General features: G+C 49.2%; 1 protein-coding gene across 1 annotated transcript in view; it reads left to right on the top strand.

Moving 5' to 3' along the window:
• Positions 1-17152, top strand: part of GRIK3 (glutamate ionotropic receptor kainate type subunit 3) — a 264817-nt gene that overhangs the window by 205044 nt on the left and 42621 nt on the right. Inside the window, exons 8-10 of the mRNA XM_088154122.1 lie at positions 6174-6281; positions 8993-9106; positions 13267-13470. Coding sequence (XP_088010248.1) covers positions 6174-6281; positions 8993-9106; positions 13267-13470 — 426 coding nt within the window. The remainder of the gene's footprint in view (positions 1-6173; positions 6282-8992; positions 9107-13266; positions 13471-17152) is intronic.

Below are 17152 nucleotides of genomic sequence, written 5' to 3'. Positions count from 1 at the left end.
GATAATCAGAGTCTTCTCTGCTGCCTCCACCATAGGATAGAGAAAGATATTAGAAAAATTCAGAGAGAGGCTAATCGAGGTGCAGCTCACAATCTACTTAGCAGTGAGAAAGAACAGAAATTGGACTAAAAGTCAGAAAGGAAATGAGGCCTGAATGCTTTTCTCACTTTGTTCCCTGGAAACTCAGTTCTCTTTGGATGCACTGGCCACTTTGGCTGCTCTTAAACTGCACTGTGTTCCTCCAAGATATCCTCTTTCTGCTGGGTCCAGTTTCATCCCAAGGTCTCCTGCTTCCTCTTGTTTCAGCCAGTTGCAAAATCTGCTGCTGGAAGCAGAGACCACAAAGCAGCAACAGCAGCAGCCGTCTTGGGAGAGGATCTGAACAGAAGGCATTTTTGAGCCTGAGCATCCCATTCCACGGCGTAACAGATGCTCTTGGCAAGAAGGGGCAGTTAAGCTGAACTCAGTGGGGCAGGCAAATCAGAGCTGAACTCCAGGCAAGGTTTGCAAGTTAATCTTCTCTGTGTGGTTCAGACACCATCAAGGTCTAGGCCCAGCTCTGGCCATTGTATTTTAATTTATCCATCAGATAAAATGGAAGGCCGAGGAGGGTGAGCAGGCAACTAGAACCTAGTCCAGTTTCTCCTTTAAAAAAACCCTGGGGAACTGGACATGTTTAGTATGAGGAGAGGAGAGGAGAGGAGAGGATGATCGTAAGTACCCTTCGTCTATGGTAGCCAAAATCAGGAGGAGCCTGGTAGTACCTTTTCAAATAACAGATTTTGTAAAAAGGCATAAACTTTTATAGGCTGTAGCTGCAGCTCACAAAAACTGATGCCTTTGATCAAATCTGTTACTTGAAAAGGTACTGCCAGGCTCCTCCTGATTTAAAGCACTGTACCCAAGGAATGCCACACAACTATTTTGTCTCATGTCAGAGTTCAGGACACCAAATAACGCTCTTGAAAATTACAGGAAGACAGAGTTCTGCCATGCAGTAGAAGTCAGTGTTATCCTGCAGAGCAGAACAGGGGCAGATCCTTTCCCCCCAGAGGGTTTAGAGAGTTCTCTAACGCCTTAACAACCCAGTGCACCCCCTTGATCACACAAGGTTGGTTCCCTGGTTTAAACAGTCTTCTTATATTGCCATTCCAGCTTCTGGGATAATGGTCATTCCCAACCCTTCCACCCTAGCTTAAACTGTGTAAAATCTCTCATGCAGTGCCACAGAGCAGGGCAAGGGGCCTGTGTTGCACAGGACCGCTGGGTTGTGCGGTCTCTCTTTTGGCCACTGGCCAGCTTCCTCTGTAGCCCCTCTTTTCCAGCTCTCACCTCTCAGGCAGAGCCTTGTTCCGGATGCCCGCTTCCCTGGTTTGAACCCCTTCCCCGTCCAGCCTTCCAGCCAGATAGAGCAGAACTCCACAGTTCCGTCCAGGAGAGAAGGGGGCACGTTGGCACAGCTTGGAGAAGGCAATGCAGCAGCCTGCTTTTCCTCGCTGCGGCATTCTGGAAATAATAGGGACGTCAAACTGGGCTTTTGTGGTCATTTGCCACTTTCCCTGTATTTGTCTTCCTCAATCCCTTGCCCTCTATTCAGCAGTGAGCTTAGAGCAATGGCTGTCCAGGGGCCAGCCAGCCAGCCCCAGTTCTCCCCTTCTACAGGACCGGGGCAGCTGCACAGTCCCAGAGCCTTGCCTCTAATTATACCTGACCAAATTAGAGCCCGTTTGGTGCTGATCCATTAATTTAAAACTTTTATGGATACATGTTCATGACCTGGAGTCATTCCCCGTGTTTCCTCCTTCTCCACATTATTTTGAAGACGTCTTATAGGATGTGGGAAGAAGGGCCTAGGGAAGCCCTTCTGAAGGGTGGGCGTCTCCCTGCTGGATGGTGGAAGAAAACCCAAGCAGAGGCCAGCCAGAGTGGGGCTGTGCCAGAACAGCCTGAATGGCTGCAAAACTGGAAATACAATTCAGCCCCATAAAAATTGGCAAGGAGGACATCACTGCTTGCTTAAGCCAATAGTGGCTGCTGAACAATAAGAGTTGGTAGGGGCTGCTTAGGGCACCGAGTCAGCCTCCTGCTCAGGACAGGAATCCAAACAGAAACACCCCAGACAATGAAGGGGTGAAGGGGAGTCCACCCCCTCTCTGGGCCATTGGTCCCCCTCTCGTATTGCTTTTAACATTACACACCTTTTGCTCTGTATGACGGTAGAGGTAGTCCTTGTTTAGCGACCACAACTGGGACTGGCAACTTGGTCATTAAGCGAAGCAGTTGCTAAGTGAAACGGTAACTGTGCTTATGATCTGACTTCAGCTTTCTTGTGCTTTACAGACCTGCAAAGGTCATAAATGTGAGGATTGGTCATAAAGTTACTTTATCATCACTGTCATAACTGCAAATGGTCACTAAATGAGGCAGTCACTAAATGAGGACTACCTGTAATAGGTTTCTATCAAGTTGCAGCTGGAATCCTGCCTTCAACAGCTTGCAGCTGCCCAATGCAACACATACCCTTTCCCCAGAGAAGGCTGATCCAATGTAAGAGTAGCGTAGTTCTGCCTTTTCTTTATTATCTATTAGGATCTGTTCCTTTCTTTTCTCCTTTTATTTTGAACACAACTGTTCTTAACATTCTTCACCAATTTCAGCAATTGCTCATCTTCAGCTCTCCTAGTTATGCCTTTCTTGGTGACCTTGTCCTTCTTTTCACCTATGTTTATCTAATCAAACTATATAGCCACCCATCTCACATACGTGACTCTAGGCAGCTTACAATAGAAGTAGATCAAATAGATCAAATAGTACAATATAAAAAATAAAAACACACTGCAGCTGAGCATCATAAAACAACCATTAACAAGGCAGGAGACAGGCCCCGTCATGCACCCAGGGCCCCAGGCTTGGACACAAAACCAAGTTTTCAGGGTCTTGTGGAAGATCAGGAGGGTCATAGCCAGTCCATGGGTACTTTTTGATTTTCAGGTTAACTAACCTTTTTGGACAACTGTAGTGGCATCTCCCGCTATGGAATACTACTTATTGTTACCCTGAGCTTACCACTTCATAGCTGAAGTATGATAAACGTTTAACTATACTTGGCTGTAGCTTTCCTCCAGATGGAGGAGTCTGGAGCTAGTCCAGCCACTTCCCTTAATGTTCTGCTACTTTCACTTCATCGCCTAAGTCTTTCCTCTTGGTTGGCATCCAGATCGTCAGCTGATCCTCTAATTGCTTCCTCTACTCTCTGAACGAGAAGAGTCTTAGCAAGGCAGAGGGTAAAACCCTAATGAGGCACTGAGTTGCTATAATTGGACATACTCAAGCCAATGCTAAAGAGGATGCTTTAATTCCTAGGGAAACAGTGGGTCGGACCTGATGACCTAAATCGGGGTAGGCACCACTTAAAGGGTCAGGAACCACCTTTCTGCTGCTGGAAGTCTGTTTCTCAAACCCTCCAAAATATCTGATACCATCCTTAAGGGTCAAGTGTGAGGTCAAAGTTTGTGATCTTTAGGATTAAGGATGGGAAATGGTGGCCTCCCTGTACTCCGCTTGGTCACACCCCAGTGGACAAACTGGAACAGGTTCAGAGGAGGGCTACCAAGATGGTGAGTTGTCTAGAAAACAAACCCTATAAGGAGCAGTTAAAGAAACTGGGTATCTTTAGTCTGCAGAAAAGAAGACTGAAAGGAGATGTGATAGCAGTCTTCAGATATCTGAAGGGAGGAGCGGACTGGCTCTTTGTCTCTCCAGAGGGCAGGACCAGAACCAATGTTGGAAATGTTCCTGCCCAGAGGGGAGGAAAATGGCTTTTGGTTAGACATTAGCAGGAATTTCCTGAGGGTGTGAGCTGACAGCCAATGGAAGAGGCTTCCCGAAGTGCTACATTCCTCTGGTCTTCAAACAGAGGAGGTTCAAAATGCTTTAGCAGATCCTACACTGAGCAGCAAGTTAGACTGGATGACCTCTGAGGTCCCTTCCAACTCTGATTCTTTGACATCACCTTCCAGGAGCTGCAGCTCCCATGAAACAATAAGGCTGAAAAAGGCTTAAGAGTTCTTATGGGAATGGGAGGATACTGGGAGGCAAATACTGTATCTTGCGGACTCATCCTTCATTTTGAAACACACCACACACACACACACACACACACACACACACACACAAAGAGAATGGTCTTGCCCAAATGTAGCCCTTTGACTGCTGAATTTTGGTGGCATGAACCGGGGTGCTGAGAGGCCACAGACAGGGTGCCAGAGAGTGCATGTACTCAGCAGGCCTGGGGTAGCTGACCCCTGGCCTAAATTATGATTTAAATACGATCCCATGTATACTATCTTAGCTACTCAAGTGTGGAAAATTTCTGATTAGCCTGATAGTGAGAGGAGAAACTTAAAGAACACCATTCCAGTGTGCAATTATAAACAAAGGAGTACTGAGAAGAGTAAATGGTTTACTTTAGGCACATGCTATGAAAAAATGCAAATATTGATGCGTATAGCCTTTCCGCTGAATAATGTCACAGGGCAATAGTGCAAATCGAGTGAAGGCAGGAGAGGCGGTTGCCTTGGGACCTGAGGCTGCCAGGCCCCCACCTTGCTTTCTACCAACCTGATTGCTGCTAACCATGCTCTGGATGATCATGAGATGGCAGCAACGTGTTAGTGATCTGTCTTTGCTACCCTGGCTACCGGTGGCCCCATGTTTTTAGCCCAAACATGGTAGCCCAACGCAGACCAGAAGAATGGCATAGACGGTTGGAGGGAGGGAACAAATGAGTCAGCGAGGGAAGACCTGCCACCATTGCTGTGTCTCCCCCTCCTCCTCTCCTGTCAGTCAACAGCAAGTCAACAGCAAGCAGAGCCCTTGAGGCCCCAAAAGCTTCCCCACCAATTGCTGCTGGCCTTGGAGATAAGGGGAGAAGGAATCATCACATCAGATCCCGGCTGTAAAAATAGAAGACCACCACTAGAAGGCAGAAAAGAGAAGCACAGCACTGTTTGCTATCCATTGGGGGTGGCCCAGAGTTTCAGTCCAGATCCAGGAGGCCAAAGAGAGGAAGATTAAGCAGGTTCTTCTGAATTGGGAGGGCTGGAGAGTCCCCTTGAGTGGAACAGGAGGGGCAAGGGACATTTTAGGTGACCAAGGAGGTGAGGAGAAACCCTTATGGGGCTCAGGCCCACTTCTGCCATGGTGGCAGTGAAGAAAAAGTGTCTCGGTTGACCTCCCTTTTCCCCCGTTCTCACCAGCCCCTTTTTGCAGCCACTTGAGTTTTGCATCCCTTTGGGGCCACGACCAAGAGGTTTGCCTTGGGCCTCTGGAGATGAACCTGTCCCTGCAGCAGAGATTTCTCAGGTGGTTTCACAAGGCTCATGTTAGACACGTGCCAGGAACACACTGAAGCACATGACCAGCTTGGCTTTTCATGGATGGAGCAGCAGATACCAAAGAAATGTTCAGAATGGCTTTTGTGTTGAGTGAGCCAGGACTGGTTGCACTAAACCTCCAGTGTCACTGCCAGTACAAAGGGTGATCTTGAGCACTCTGCCCCCCACCCTGCCCTCTGCCTGAAGAAAGCCAGCTGCTACAGTGGCCTAATGGAATTGCAGATGCAGAGCAGCATGAAGAAGGGAGTCTGCTGAATGAGCAGCCCGGATGACCTGGAGGGAGGGGGAGGGAGAACGGGAGAAGAGCATGCCCAGGCCATGACATCCCCCGTTGATCACCTGTATGTCTCCAGAATGAATGTTGGTGTTGGAAGGAGCACCTAGAAAGTGAGGCCTGAAGGGCTGAGAAGGGACTCCTTGCTTTCCCTCCGGGCTGTCTGGCCTGAAGCTTTTTCCCCTTCAGGGCTCAGAGCTCAGCAACAGTTCATCATCCTCTACAGTGAACCAGAAGGTGTGAGCATCAATCCTTTCTCAGGGGCAGCGGGATGTATGGATCTCTCCAGTTCTGCAGAACAGGAAGCCGTGACGGGCTCTGTTTAGCAAAGCCTGCTCTTTTGCCACAAAGGAATGGGGATTCGTTAAAAGATTCAGCTCACTTCTTAAAGCAAATGGTGATTTATGCACCTGGCATATAGTTCCTTTATCCCACTTGTTCATCCCCCTTCTGGCCCAGTGCCACTCCTAGCCCACCATCCCTGCCACTCTTTATCTTTTCAGGCCCAATGGGAGGGCTTAACAGGACGAATCACCTTCAACAAAACCAGTGGTTTGAGAACCGACTTCGACTTGGACATCATCAGCCTCAAGGAAGATGGGCTGGAAAAGGTCAGTGGGTCAGTTCTTTACCTTGCTCTTCTCTTTGCACAACTCAGAACAGGTCTCAGAGGCTGCCAGAATCTCCTGCTTGGGGAGCTTCAGAGCGAGGAGGAAGAGTTGGATTCCACAGAGCAATCAAGGCTCCCTCCAAAGATGGTGGGGCCTCCTTTGCGGCGGGTTTCCTGCATCAGCAGGGGTTGTGCTCAGCTCAGGGTCAGGCTCTCCCTCTCTCCTTAAACCTTTTGGACAAATCACATTTTGCTCAGCTTCTCCAGCTCCGTAGTGCTGACCAGCTCAGGCCTTGAATCAGGGTGCAGCTGCACAGAAGTGGACAGTTTTGCTGTCTTGGGTGGGAATCCGTCTAAACCACTCTTGCATGTTTCCAGTGGGTGAGAAGGAGAAAGCCTCTTCCCGATTGTTTCAATCCCCCATCAGGAAATCCAGCCTAGGTTATTCTGGGGTGTGGAGGTCTTGATCTGGCCACAGCTGCCAGCAGTTGTTGACCCCATCCTTCCTGGAGGCGCGTGGTTGCTGTTGTGCCCATCAGGGATCTTGTAATGATGGCCTCTGTGAGGCAGCTGTGTGAAGGGGCTCTATGAATTGTAGGGGGGAGGAAAAAAGTCTCCCTTGTGACATTTTTTCCACTCTGCTGACCTTTTGCAAGAGCTACTGGGGGTCACAGGGTCACCTCTCTGCATTGTCCTTCACTGCAGACGGTTTCGGGAGGCAGTGACGTAAGGCTGACGTGCCTCGCAAAAGAAGAAACAAAAACCGTTTGTTAATTTCCCTGGTTTCCAGCTTGTTTGTTCCCCATGCAGGCACTCGCTCTCCCTCCTGAGTGAGTGTTTAAAGCACTTTCTTAGCTCAAGAGAGGCTTTAAAGTAGCCGTGTCAAATCTCAGCAGAGTCGGGACATTACATTCTTGTCAGTACGTAATGTGAATTAATGGCGGCCCAGAGCAGAAGCAAATCCCTGCTGATGCTCCTGCCTTCTGTTCAGTAGCTGACTTTCGTGAAGGGTTAGGGCTTAGCCCTTCCTTGCCTTCTGCAAATCTGCCATGTGGAAATGCCGTAGTCAGTCGGTGCTCTTGAGCTACCACAGTTGGAGGAATCACATTAGGGGATTTACAAAACCGCCACGAACGCGGTCCGCCTTCAGGCCCTGCAGAGACAGGCTCGCCCTGGGGAAGTCATCTTTGCCGAGGGGAGTGGGATTCTTGGGGTGGGCTCCCATCGGAACCACACTGATGACTGCCAGATAGGAGGGGAGGGAGGGAGGGAGGGGGAGTTCTCAGATAAGCAGCCTGGTTTTTCACTAAACTCTCATGCTGTATTGCTGTTCATCTCTTTTTTACGGGTTACTGTATAAAGAGGTCAGTAATACAGTTTTCTAAAATATGATTTCAAAGAAGAAAAAGTAAGAACACTTTGAACATTGTGTGGTTTGACTGAGACTGGATCTTTTTGTCCATCTCGGGAAACGTAGAATAAACCTTTGCATGATGCTGCCCTTTCAGAGACAACTTGTTTCAAGGCGGAACTGTTCTGAAATCGCCAGCCCTGCCCCAGGTGATTTGGCCCAGGACTGCCCCGTCCCAGCCCCGTCCCAGCCTAGGTATCCACGGGGGGGCGGGAGATGAAAGGTGTATCACAGCCTCATGACTTCCATATTTACATCTGATGCAAATCTTATAAATACCAAAGACTGGGGTTGGCTGCAATGTTGCATTATTTTTTCAACATCATGGTTTGCAGCAGACACCAATGGCTCTGAAATGTCCTCAGCCCCTCTAGCTGAGGCTCTCTGCTGCTCACTCAGCAAGGCTGAACAAATGGGGGAGGGGGGTCACTTTCATGAATGTTCAAGCAAAGCAGTTCAGCAAAGGTGGTTCATTCCCCCTCCCACTGAGGAATGAAAGGAGGCCACCCCATTGCTTGGCTCTCCTCTGCATCCCCCCCCCCCCCAGCGTGTGATGCAGGGCAGCTCCCACAAAGAACATCCGTCTCCCAGGTTTGCAAGGAAGCCACCAAGCAAGTCAAACCGTCTGGCCAGGCCTGTTCAGAAGCCCCAGGATGCTGCCACCATTCAAAACGCTGCGGTTGAGGCAACTGACTGTGGTCCAATTGCAAGAGCCCTGTTGAGCTTGGAACGCAGCCCCCCCCCCCCTTGGAGCCTTATGCAAGCAAGCCCCCCCCCCCATGTTTCCATAAAATGCCTTTTCTTGGTGTGGCTGCTGCAGGACCACCATCTGCATCCACGTTAGTGGCCTGGCAGGGCTGCAGTGGTGCTGGCGTGAGTCAGCAAATGGGGAGAGAAGGGAAGGGGGAGCTCAGTCCTGGCCTCAAAGGGCAGCTGCGCTGTCGTGTGGGCTGGTGAGCTGGCCTGGCCACTAGCCAGGGCTGGTGTGGGGAGAGGTCGAGGCAGCACTCCCGTCGGTCCAGTCTGCTGTGTGGCTGTTGTGGACTAGAGACCTGGGGGGACCCCACATCCTCCGGTGCAGTACTATCTGAACAAACATGGGCAAATTCTCCCTTTACTTTCTTCCAAAGCTTCCAAGTTTATTGCTGTCAATATTTGAGGATGATTTCTGTGGCTTTATTTAGGGCCTTCAGACTATCTGACCACCACTCTTTGCCAGCTTTAGTTAAAGTTCTCTTTTTCAGGGGACTGAAAGCTTTAGTTCAGTTTCTCCGTAAGTTTGGCCTTTGTTCCCATCCCAGGTCGGAGTGTGGAGCCCATCTGATGGACTGAACATCACTGAAATGTCCCGAAGGCAGGGGCCCAATGTGACGGATTCTCTGACCAATCGATCTTTGGTGGTCACCACAGTCCTGGTAGGTTATCTGGGACTTCAATGTAATAATACTTCTGTTTTCTTGTACTGTTTCTTCTTCGCTTTTTTCAGCCCTGAGATAGATACATTCTTCAAAGAAAACGTAGAACCTGAACTGTCCTGGGTAGCCAAGGCAGTGGAGGGATTCTGCCCAGTTGCACAAAATTTCTCTTCCTGAGTTAACTGAGACAATCAGTGGGCTGGCATTGGCCTGCTATGGACTGTTGTCCTGGGACTTGAGTCTCCTTATTGAGGTCACCCAGTCAGGAGTGGCTCAGGATTTCTTGTCCACCCTGGTGACTATGAACCCATCTCAGTTGGTAGCTGAATGCCACCACCACCACCACCACCCAAGTCAGGCACACACAGGGTTTGATGTTCATTTTGGCTAGAGCTGGTGATCTGAGGAGCTTTTTGTCACTCAGCTGCCCTGGCAGGTCATTCTCTGGTCACTTTCCGACTGGCAGCTACTCTGAACCTCTGCAGGATGGAAGACCAGTTAAAATGGTTTGATCCAAGCATTGCTGGATCAAGAGGGTTTCGTGAATGTGCCTGAAGAATTTAATGGGCTGGGCAGGTAATGCTTTTTCTCCTATGCACTCTCTTCCCTCTAGCAGAACTAAATTAACATTATTTCCCAGGGGACTAAGTGCAATGGAGTGGATGTGGGTGGCGGAATAGAGTAGGGCCCTTTTTGAGGCCCACCAGAAGTCCTGCTCTGTGGCAGTGGGGGCAGTAAAAAGGGCTTTCATCCCTGCCTCCCTGCATTGCCTGGAACAGTGCTGTTCTGGGAGGATTTCTGTAATTATGGGCCTGTCCCAAACATTCCATTCAAGGGTAAGGTATGAGCAAGTGGTGGCCTTGCAGCTCCAGATCTGGATCCATTTCAGTGTCTTCACTCAGATCCTGCAGTGTAGTCCCAGCCTCTGATCGTTGGGTCAGCTGGAAGTTGCTATTTTGGTGCCTTCCTGTTTTGCACCTGAGCTTTGACTGGCTCAGAGGGGGTTCTTGAACCATTGGCATTCTGCTGAGTTTGGAAAAGCACACCCGTGTGGCAGGGGTGTCTGCAGGGTACGGCCCAAAAAGGGAAGGTGGCAGTGGTGATGATGCAGTAGAAGCTCCAACTGCTTTCTGTTGTTTCTCCAACTGCATGCCCCCTTGACCTCTTGTCTTCTTAGGTTTTCCTGGGTGGGAGGGGGGGGGGTCTCCTGATTCTTCATTTATTTAGAGACACTGGTTCTGTTCATGATAAGCCTATCACTTTGGCTCCTGGTACAGGAGGAGGGGAGTGGCAGTTTTATACGTGGACCCTGCTCAAGGGTTTTGGAGCAATGCCTTCTTTAGTACCTTTTTTTGGGGGTAAGAAAAAAGATGGAAGAATTTGCAGGAAATCACAGAAGGCTTCCCAGCAGAAGATGACATTGATTCAACCTTCTATGATGTAGAGCAGTTGCAAGAAAAAAAAAGAAATCTCCTTCGGAAGCACCAGCAATTTGGGAGCATGAGAGTGGCTGGGAAAGGGAAGCTGATGGCCACCGTCGCCCTCTGTGGAATGAGGGAAGGGCGGGGGCTGAGGCTCAGGTGTGCTTGTGGCTGGACATTTGGAAAATATCTTGACTGTCAAGCAGCAGCTCTCAAAGCGTTTCTGCCTCTCATTTCTGGTAGCAGCAGAGTCTGATTGTGGCCATCAGCTTCTCTTTCCCTGCCGCCACATGCTCTCAAAACCCAGTCACAACTATCCCTCTGGTTCAGCCATACTGATGCTAATAAACAATTACAAATTTTAATCACAATAATTGCTAGTTAACACTTTCATTAAGGCCAATTCTAGCTTAGAAAATAGTGAGCAAGTTTTTGAGTTCCCTCAGGTTCTCAGCTTCTCTCCAGATTCTTTTTGTTGTTGTTGTTGTTTTTAAGAATAATAAATAATAAATTCTCAGATTCCCATTCAGCCTCTCATGTTTGTCTGCCTCTTAAGTGGATGAACCAGGCCATTCAGGCAAGCCTTTGCGGGAGTCAGGGCTCACTGAGGCATTACTAGATGTAGACTGTCCTAGATCATTTACTGCATCTATGGCTTCTGCTCCTCCAAAGCTGAAAATTTGCAAATATGTTGTGGAAGATTCAGCCTCTTGTACTTTTTTTAATGCAGATTCAATTTCATCAGAAGTTAAAATGTGCATCCCTGCATTTTATTCTTGCTAGAGATAGTGAGTGGAAAGGCATTTGGGAGGTCTCTGTTAACAGCAGGAAAAAGCTGAAGGGAGGAGGAGGGGGCAGTTCTGAATAAATGCAGCCTTTCTTGGGGTAGGGGGCCCACTGCACGCTTTGCCCTGCCTTGATGATGATGGTGATGATGATATTTTTATCCCCCTTTTTAAATTTATAGACTGAAGGCAGCGAACATACCTAGTACTCCTGCCTCCTCTTTTTCCCTGTGAGGTGGGTTGGGTAGAGAGAGAGGACTGGCCCAAAGTCACCCAGCTGGCTTTGTGCCTAAGGTGGGACTAGAACTCACCATCTCCTGGTTTCTAGGCCAGCACCTTCACCATGACACCAAACTGGCTCTGTAATCATCATCAGTGGATTCCCACGTATTTTTAAAATATTGCGTCTTGCTGCTAGTCCTCGTAGAAACTTCTGTGTAAACTCATATTTTCTGCAGCACACACTGAGTGAAGGGTCTTCCTGGACCTTTGTCAGTCAGAAGGAAAACAAATTAGCCAAGTGGTGAAAAGGGGGATTGGAAAGGAGAGAATTTGCTGAGGTCTGAAAACAGCAATGATCAGGCTGCAAGAGGGAGGAAAAAGCTAAGCAAACGCCCCCCTCCCGGATCTTCCTTGTTTCCTTGGCCCTGTCACTCAAGTCCCTGACTGACTGTTTTTGCTGGGAAAGCCTCCTTTTTGCAAGGCACAAGCCCAGCAGAACCCCTGCTGTTTGCAGAGTTTCTGCTTTCCTTGACCACAACCCCTGGGCTTCACTGAGAGAGGGAGAGAGAGAGGAGGCCGCTCTCATGCTCTTTGCTGCTTCGTGTGTAATAGCGTTGCTGGTGGGAACTGAAATCTAGAAGGAGAAAAAGGGAAGAAAGGAGGATGTTGGCCCTCCCCCTGCTTTCACACCCTTCTGCTCATATTGCAGCAACACGCTGGGAGCGGGCTCCTGTTGCCCAACAGACTGTTCTGCTCTCCTCAAGCCACAGAAGAGTTGTGAAGATCTTGAAATGGAGGGCACTTTTGCTGATAAATTTATTAGCAAGCCTTGAAAGCTTGCAAATTGAATGCCTGGCCATTTCCAGTAATAAATTGTGAAAGCCTGTGAATATGTGCCTTGCAGAGTTCAGGAATTACTCTGTGTTGGAGGCCTCCAGGAATGGCACCGAGGGAAGCAGAGCTTCTGCACACAGCTGGAGCTGCCTTGTTGGTTGCTAAGGTGGATGGCTTTGGAGCCTCCTGACGTTGAGGGAGCTTTCAGGTCGCTCCAGATGCCCCCAGACTGAAAAACTAATGTAAGGCACATGGGGTGGAAGCTTGACCATTCTGCCAATTTCATGGCACATGGGATCTATTTTTGCGCCATGTGTGCAGGCTCCTCACCGTGCTTCTGATACTGTCCACATCAATCAGTTCTGAGTTCTGATACTCTCCACATCTCTGGAGACCAAGCGGGTCACCTAATTTTGCAGGTCTGTTCTCAACACTGATGTTCTAAAACTAATGGGCAGCGCAAAGCAGGCGTGGACTTCCTGTAAAGGGGAGAAAGAATAATTCAGAGCTTCATTAGGGCAGAAGTCTGCATGGGTGAGGAAGTCCTCGGGTGGGTACTAGCAACCTGGCCTTCTGCCATTTCTTCTCCACTGAGTACCAAGGGCCAGAATCCAATGTAAGGGGCCAGGGTACTTTTAGTGACATTTCAGAGTGCTTAACTTTGCTTTGAATCTGACCAGCCAAATTTGCAAAACCCAGAACACAGCGGATTAAACATATGCTAACGATGGAATGTGGTGGTGCTTAATGATCAAGCTGGCTAGGAAGTTAATGCCAGAAAATGGGTGGCCATATGACTGGTGGACATGACTCCCTGGCTCAGGTGTGGGGTGGGGGGGGTGAGTTCAGTGGCTGTGCACTTCACATGGCTGTGTCCTCTTTCTTTTCCGGCATGCAGGAAGAACCCTTCGTCATGTTTGCCAAATCAGACACCGTGCTGTCTGGGAACAAGCGCTTCGAAGGCTACTGCATTGACCTCCTCGCAGAAGTCTCCCGGATCCTTGGCTTCTCCTATGAGATTCGGCTGGTGGAGGATGGGAAGTATGGAGCCCAAGATGAGAAGGGACAGTGGAATGGCATGATAAGGGAACTTATTGACCATGTAAGTGAGAAGCCTTTTCCATCAGTGGAACTCCTCTCCCAATGTGTTCACCTTTTTCTCTTTCTCCATTTGCATGTTAAAAAGCTTGCTTAAAATGCCATGCTTTTCTATGAGAAACCATGCTAAGCACAGACAATGAAATCACTCAATCTAAGCATAAACAGATAAAAGTTGTAACAATGATCAGCAGATATAAACCTTTGTCCTTTATCCAATCTTTCTTCCCAATAAATGCTGGCTGTGGAAATTCAGGGACAATATGGAAAAGAAAAGGCAGTGATTGAATGCGCTTTTCCAGCCTTGTAAGGCAGAGATTTTGCTGCCATCTCGCTCACACACCCTGGCAGGGATTGCACAGTGCACTAAGCCAAGGGCGTACTGCAATGGCAAGTTAAGCCATAACCAGTGTCTTACTGTCTGTGCTGTCTGGTTTCACACAACACACTAAACCTAAATCAGACAATCCATATGCTCAGGCTTGGAGGCTTTACCTGAGCAATGCTCGAAGTGCAGCTTTGAAGCTGCCCTGGGAAGCAATGAGCCCCCCTCCCCCCGTCCAAAGAGCAAAGCACAGCAGCCCTGTCACCTTGCTCTGGACCCCTTCAGGGGCATCTCTGGGCTTAAGGAAGTGCTTCAGGAGGCCCCCAAGGGAAATGCCCGAGCAAGGCAATGGGCAGCCAAGCCCAGCTGCCTTGCGTGAGCTGCGTAATTGGCTCAGCCCCATGTCAGAGCCTGGCAGCAGTGGAAAGAGACTCCAGAATGCCAGACCTTCCCAGGGCATTGCTATAGACTGGACAAGTGGGGGAGCAGGGCGAAGAAGATTCTCAAAATGTACTGGGCTTCACTGGGACCTTCCTTGAACTTCATCTTCTATCGCAAAGGAGGCTTTTTCCTGCTCTCTATTTAGTGTTGAAGGGACGAAATGGAAAATAGTAGGAAAAAAGCCCAAAATTACGGTCCACAACAATTTTAGAGCCTCAGTCCATATTCTTTGGGACTACTGTAATAGACGAGAGCATATCGGAAGTTTTCCTGCCTTATCGAGTTGGTCTGGGAGAGGATGCCCCTTCGTTCCCCTGTCCTAAGACACCGTGGGCCTCAAGTCCATGTCAGCACTCGGAAGGCAGGACCTTCTCCTCTGCGCTGCCGTTGCTTCAGCACGCTTTGTGGCAGGTGATGCTTCTGACTGCTTGACCGAAGCGAGGCCAGGAGCAAGGCATTGCAGTTGTCTGACTCCCCACAATCAGATTTGATGCCTCCCAATGTGGGCAAGCCGGGCACACCAAGCCACAGAAGCTGGGCCCTTCTGGGCATCACTGAGGCCAGGTAATCTTTTTTTGCAGATGAGGCAGAGATCAGGCTTCCGTCTTGTCTTTTTTCTTCTTTTTCTGATTCCTTTCCTTGTTTCTCGACAGCCTGTTCAGTTCATCCTTGTGATGTTCTTGTAACCAGCAACCCCATCTATAACCAACAGCTCTCCTTCCACTGCTCGGGTCTTAGCTGTCCCCATGTCATGCTTCCAGGAAAATGTCTGCCTATGCCCCCCAGGATGTCCGCTCCTGTGGGAGATGCAAACTGGCAGCTAAGGAGCTCAAAAAGCGCCAGGCAGAGTCACCTCTGACAGGGTTTGAAGCGTTGGGAGTTCTGGACTTCCTGTCCTGGAGGCATGGCGTGAATCTTGCTGGTGGTGTTATAAATTGGTGTTATTAACCAATTTCCTGGTTAATAAGCCAGGAAATTCAGGTAGCCAAAGGGTAGTTCTGATGCGGCATCTCCCACTGGAGGATCAGTATGCTTTACGGAGGTGGGGGCCTGAACCCGAGTCTCTGCTAGTCCTCCTTTGATGCTCCACTCTATGGTGCCCTCCACACGGTGCAGAGACTTCATGCCTCCCCGTGGAAGGAACTCGGCTCTCCGCCCTCTGCCTCCCCTCTCTCCCTTGGACAGTAGCTTGTGCCAAGAAGTCGTTTTCCAATAGGAGAAAAGGTTTGAGAGGGTAATTTAAGAGTAACCCACTTTTAAGCACACTCTTAGAAAATAATCACCACTTACAGTTATTGAAAGCATCTTTTTAAGTCAGGTCCCCCCAAACAACCTCCAAGCATTAATTACCCGTCCTCCCCCTCCACGATGCTAAGTGGGCTCCGTTTTAATTGAAGCTGTAAATGTCTGTGCTCAGAGTTGCACACCGCGTAATCAGAGAAAGATCGATGTAAGCCCACGCTCCTAAGCAACTCAGAATCCGGCCACCTCAGCTGCGATGGGACTTCCTTTGTCAGTTTCTGTCAGCCACTTTAAGAAAAAAATCAGTAGGCCGTGTACGATAACCTCAGAGCAAATAGACCTCGTTAACCTTGATTACCTGTGGGAGGTAGGTCCTTTCTCTAGTCATCCCTTTATTAACAGGGCCTCCTCCACTTACAATGTCTTTCAGCCATTTGGTAATGAACCTGGGCTGCCGAGGGCAGAAAGTCACGCCAGGCTCTGCGCCTTCCCTGTTGCTCTAATAATTGCGAGCAGAAATGCATCCAAGGGCTCAGTAATCTCTTGCCCTGTTAAGTATTTTTCGTGCAAATTCAGGGCAGAGCTCTCCTCAGACTGAACCTGCAGAAGAGCGCCGTATAATTAATGGCATAATTACCCTCCGAACGTGGATTCAAGAGGGCGCGAATGCCAGAGTGAGGCAGAGGAGAGGGTTACTCCTTTCCGGAGAGGCTTTAGTCGTCCTCACATCGCTGTAGCTACATGGCAACATCTGAGTGTTTTAAAAGCTTTCAGGTCCCTGTAATCGAGGACCCTGGACTCAAGGCTGGCAGTGGGGGCAGAGAGGGGCTCCTCCCGAGAACGCCCAGTATTCTGGGCCACAAAGAGCAAATCAGCAGGAAAGGCCTCCTGGAGGCAGATGGTGGCCCTTTCTGCCCCAGGCAGCAAATACCTCCCTCTCGGCCTTGGCTCTGCCTCCTGCCAGAACTGGGGATTTTCCACCAGTAGGGCTGAGAAGTCCAGACAGAGAGGAAATCAGGAGAGAAATGAGGAAAAGAGAAATCAAACGCCAGCCAAGGTGCCGGACTGCAAGCAAGCAGAAGAGAGCCTCATCAGAAGCCCAAGCCTGGTGGGGCTTGTTCCCAGAGCAGAAGCAACTCTCGGTTAGCTTTAGGGAAATCCAAGGGTTCACACCAGTGGCTGGCTGGCTGGTTGATTTGTTGTTTGTTTAATCTCCACAACAACTCTGGGTGGCAAACAGTGATAAAAAATAAAAACCAATACAGTATATATGCAAACATTAAAATACACAGCAGCCAAGGAAACCAACCATCATCTGCACAGCCAGGAGAGGGCTTCCTTCACACACCTGGGGCTGAAGGCCTGGGCACAGAGCCTCGGCCTTCAGGACCTCACACAAGGCCAGCCTGATGGCCAGCCTGAGTCTGCAAAACGCCCAAAGCCTTTCCACAGGGGCTTCTTCGCTCCCTGACAACACGAAGCAGGCAACACAAAAAGGCGTTTATTAAGAGGGATCAAGACTCTACACAGACAGACCTTGGAGATATTACAGGTTTGGTTCCAGACCACCACAATAGAGTGAATATCACAATAAAGCAAGTCACACAAATTTTCTGGTTTCCCAGTACATATAAAAGTTATGTTTACACTACATTGTAGTCTGTTAAGCGTGCAATAG

This window comes from Python bivittatus, unplaced genomic scaffold, assembly GCF_059951505.1.
Source record: "Python bivittatus isolate LINGU-HERP-01145 unplaced genomic scaffold, Pbiv_v1 ctg000040_np1212, whole genome shotgun sequence".
Taxonomy (NCBI): Eukaryota; Metazoa; Chordata; class Lepidosauria; order Squamata; family Pythonidae; genus Python; species Python bivittatus.
This window is presented reverse-complemented; position numbering and strand designations above follow the sequence as displayed.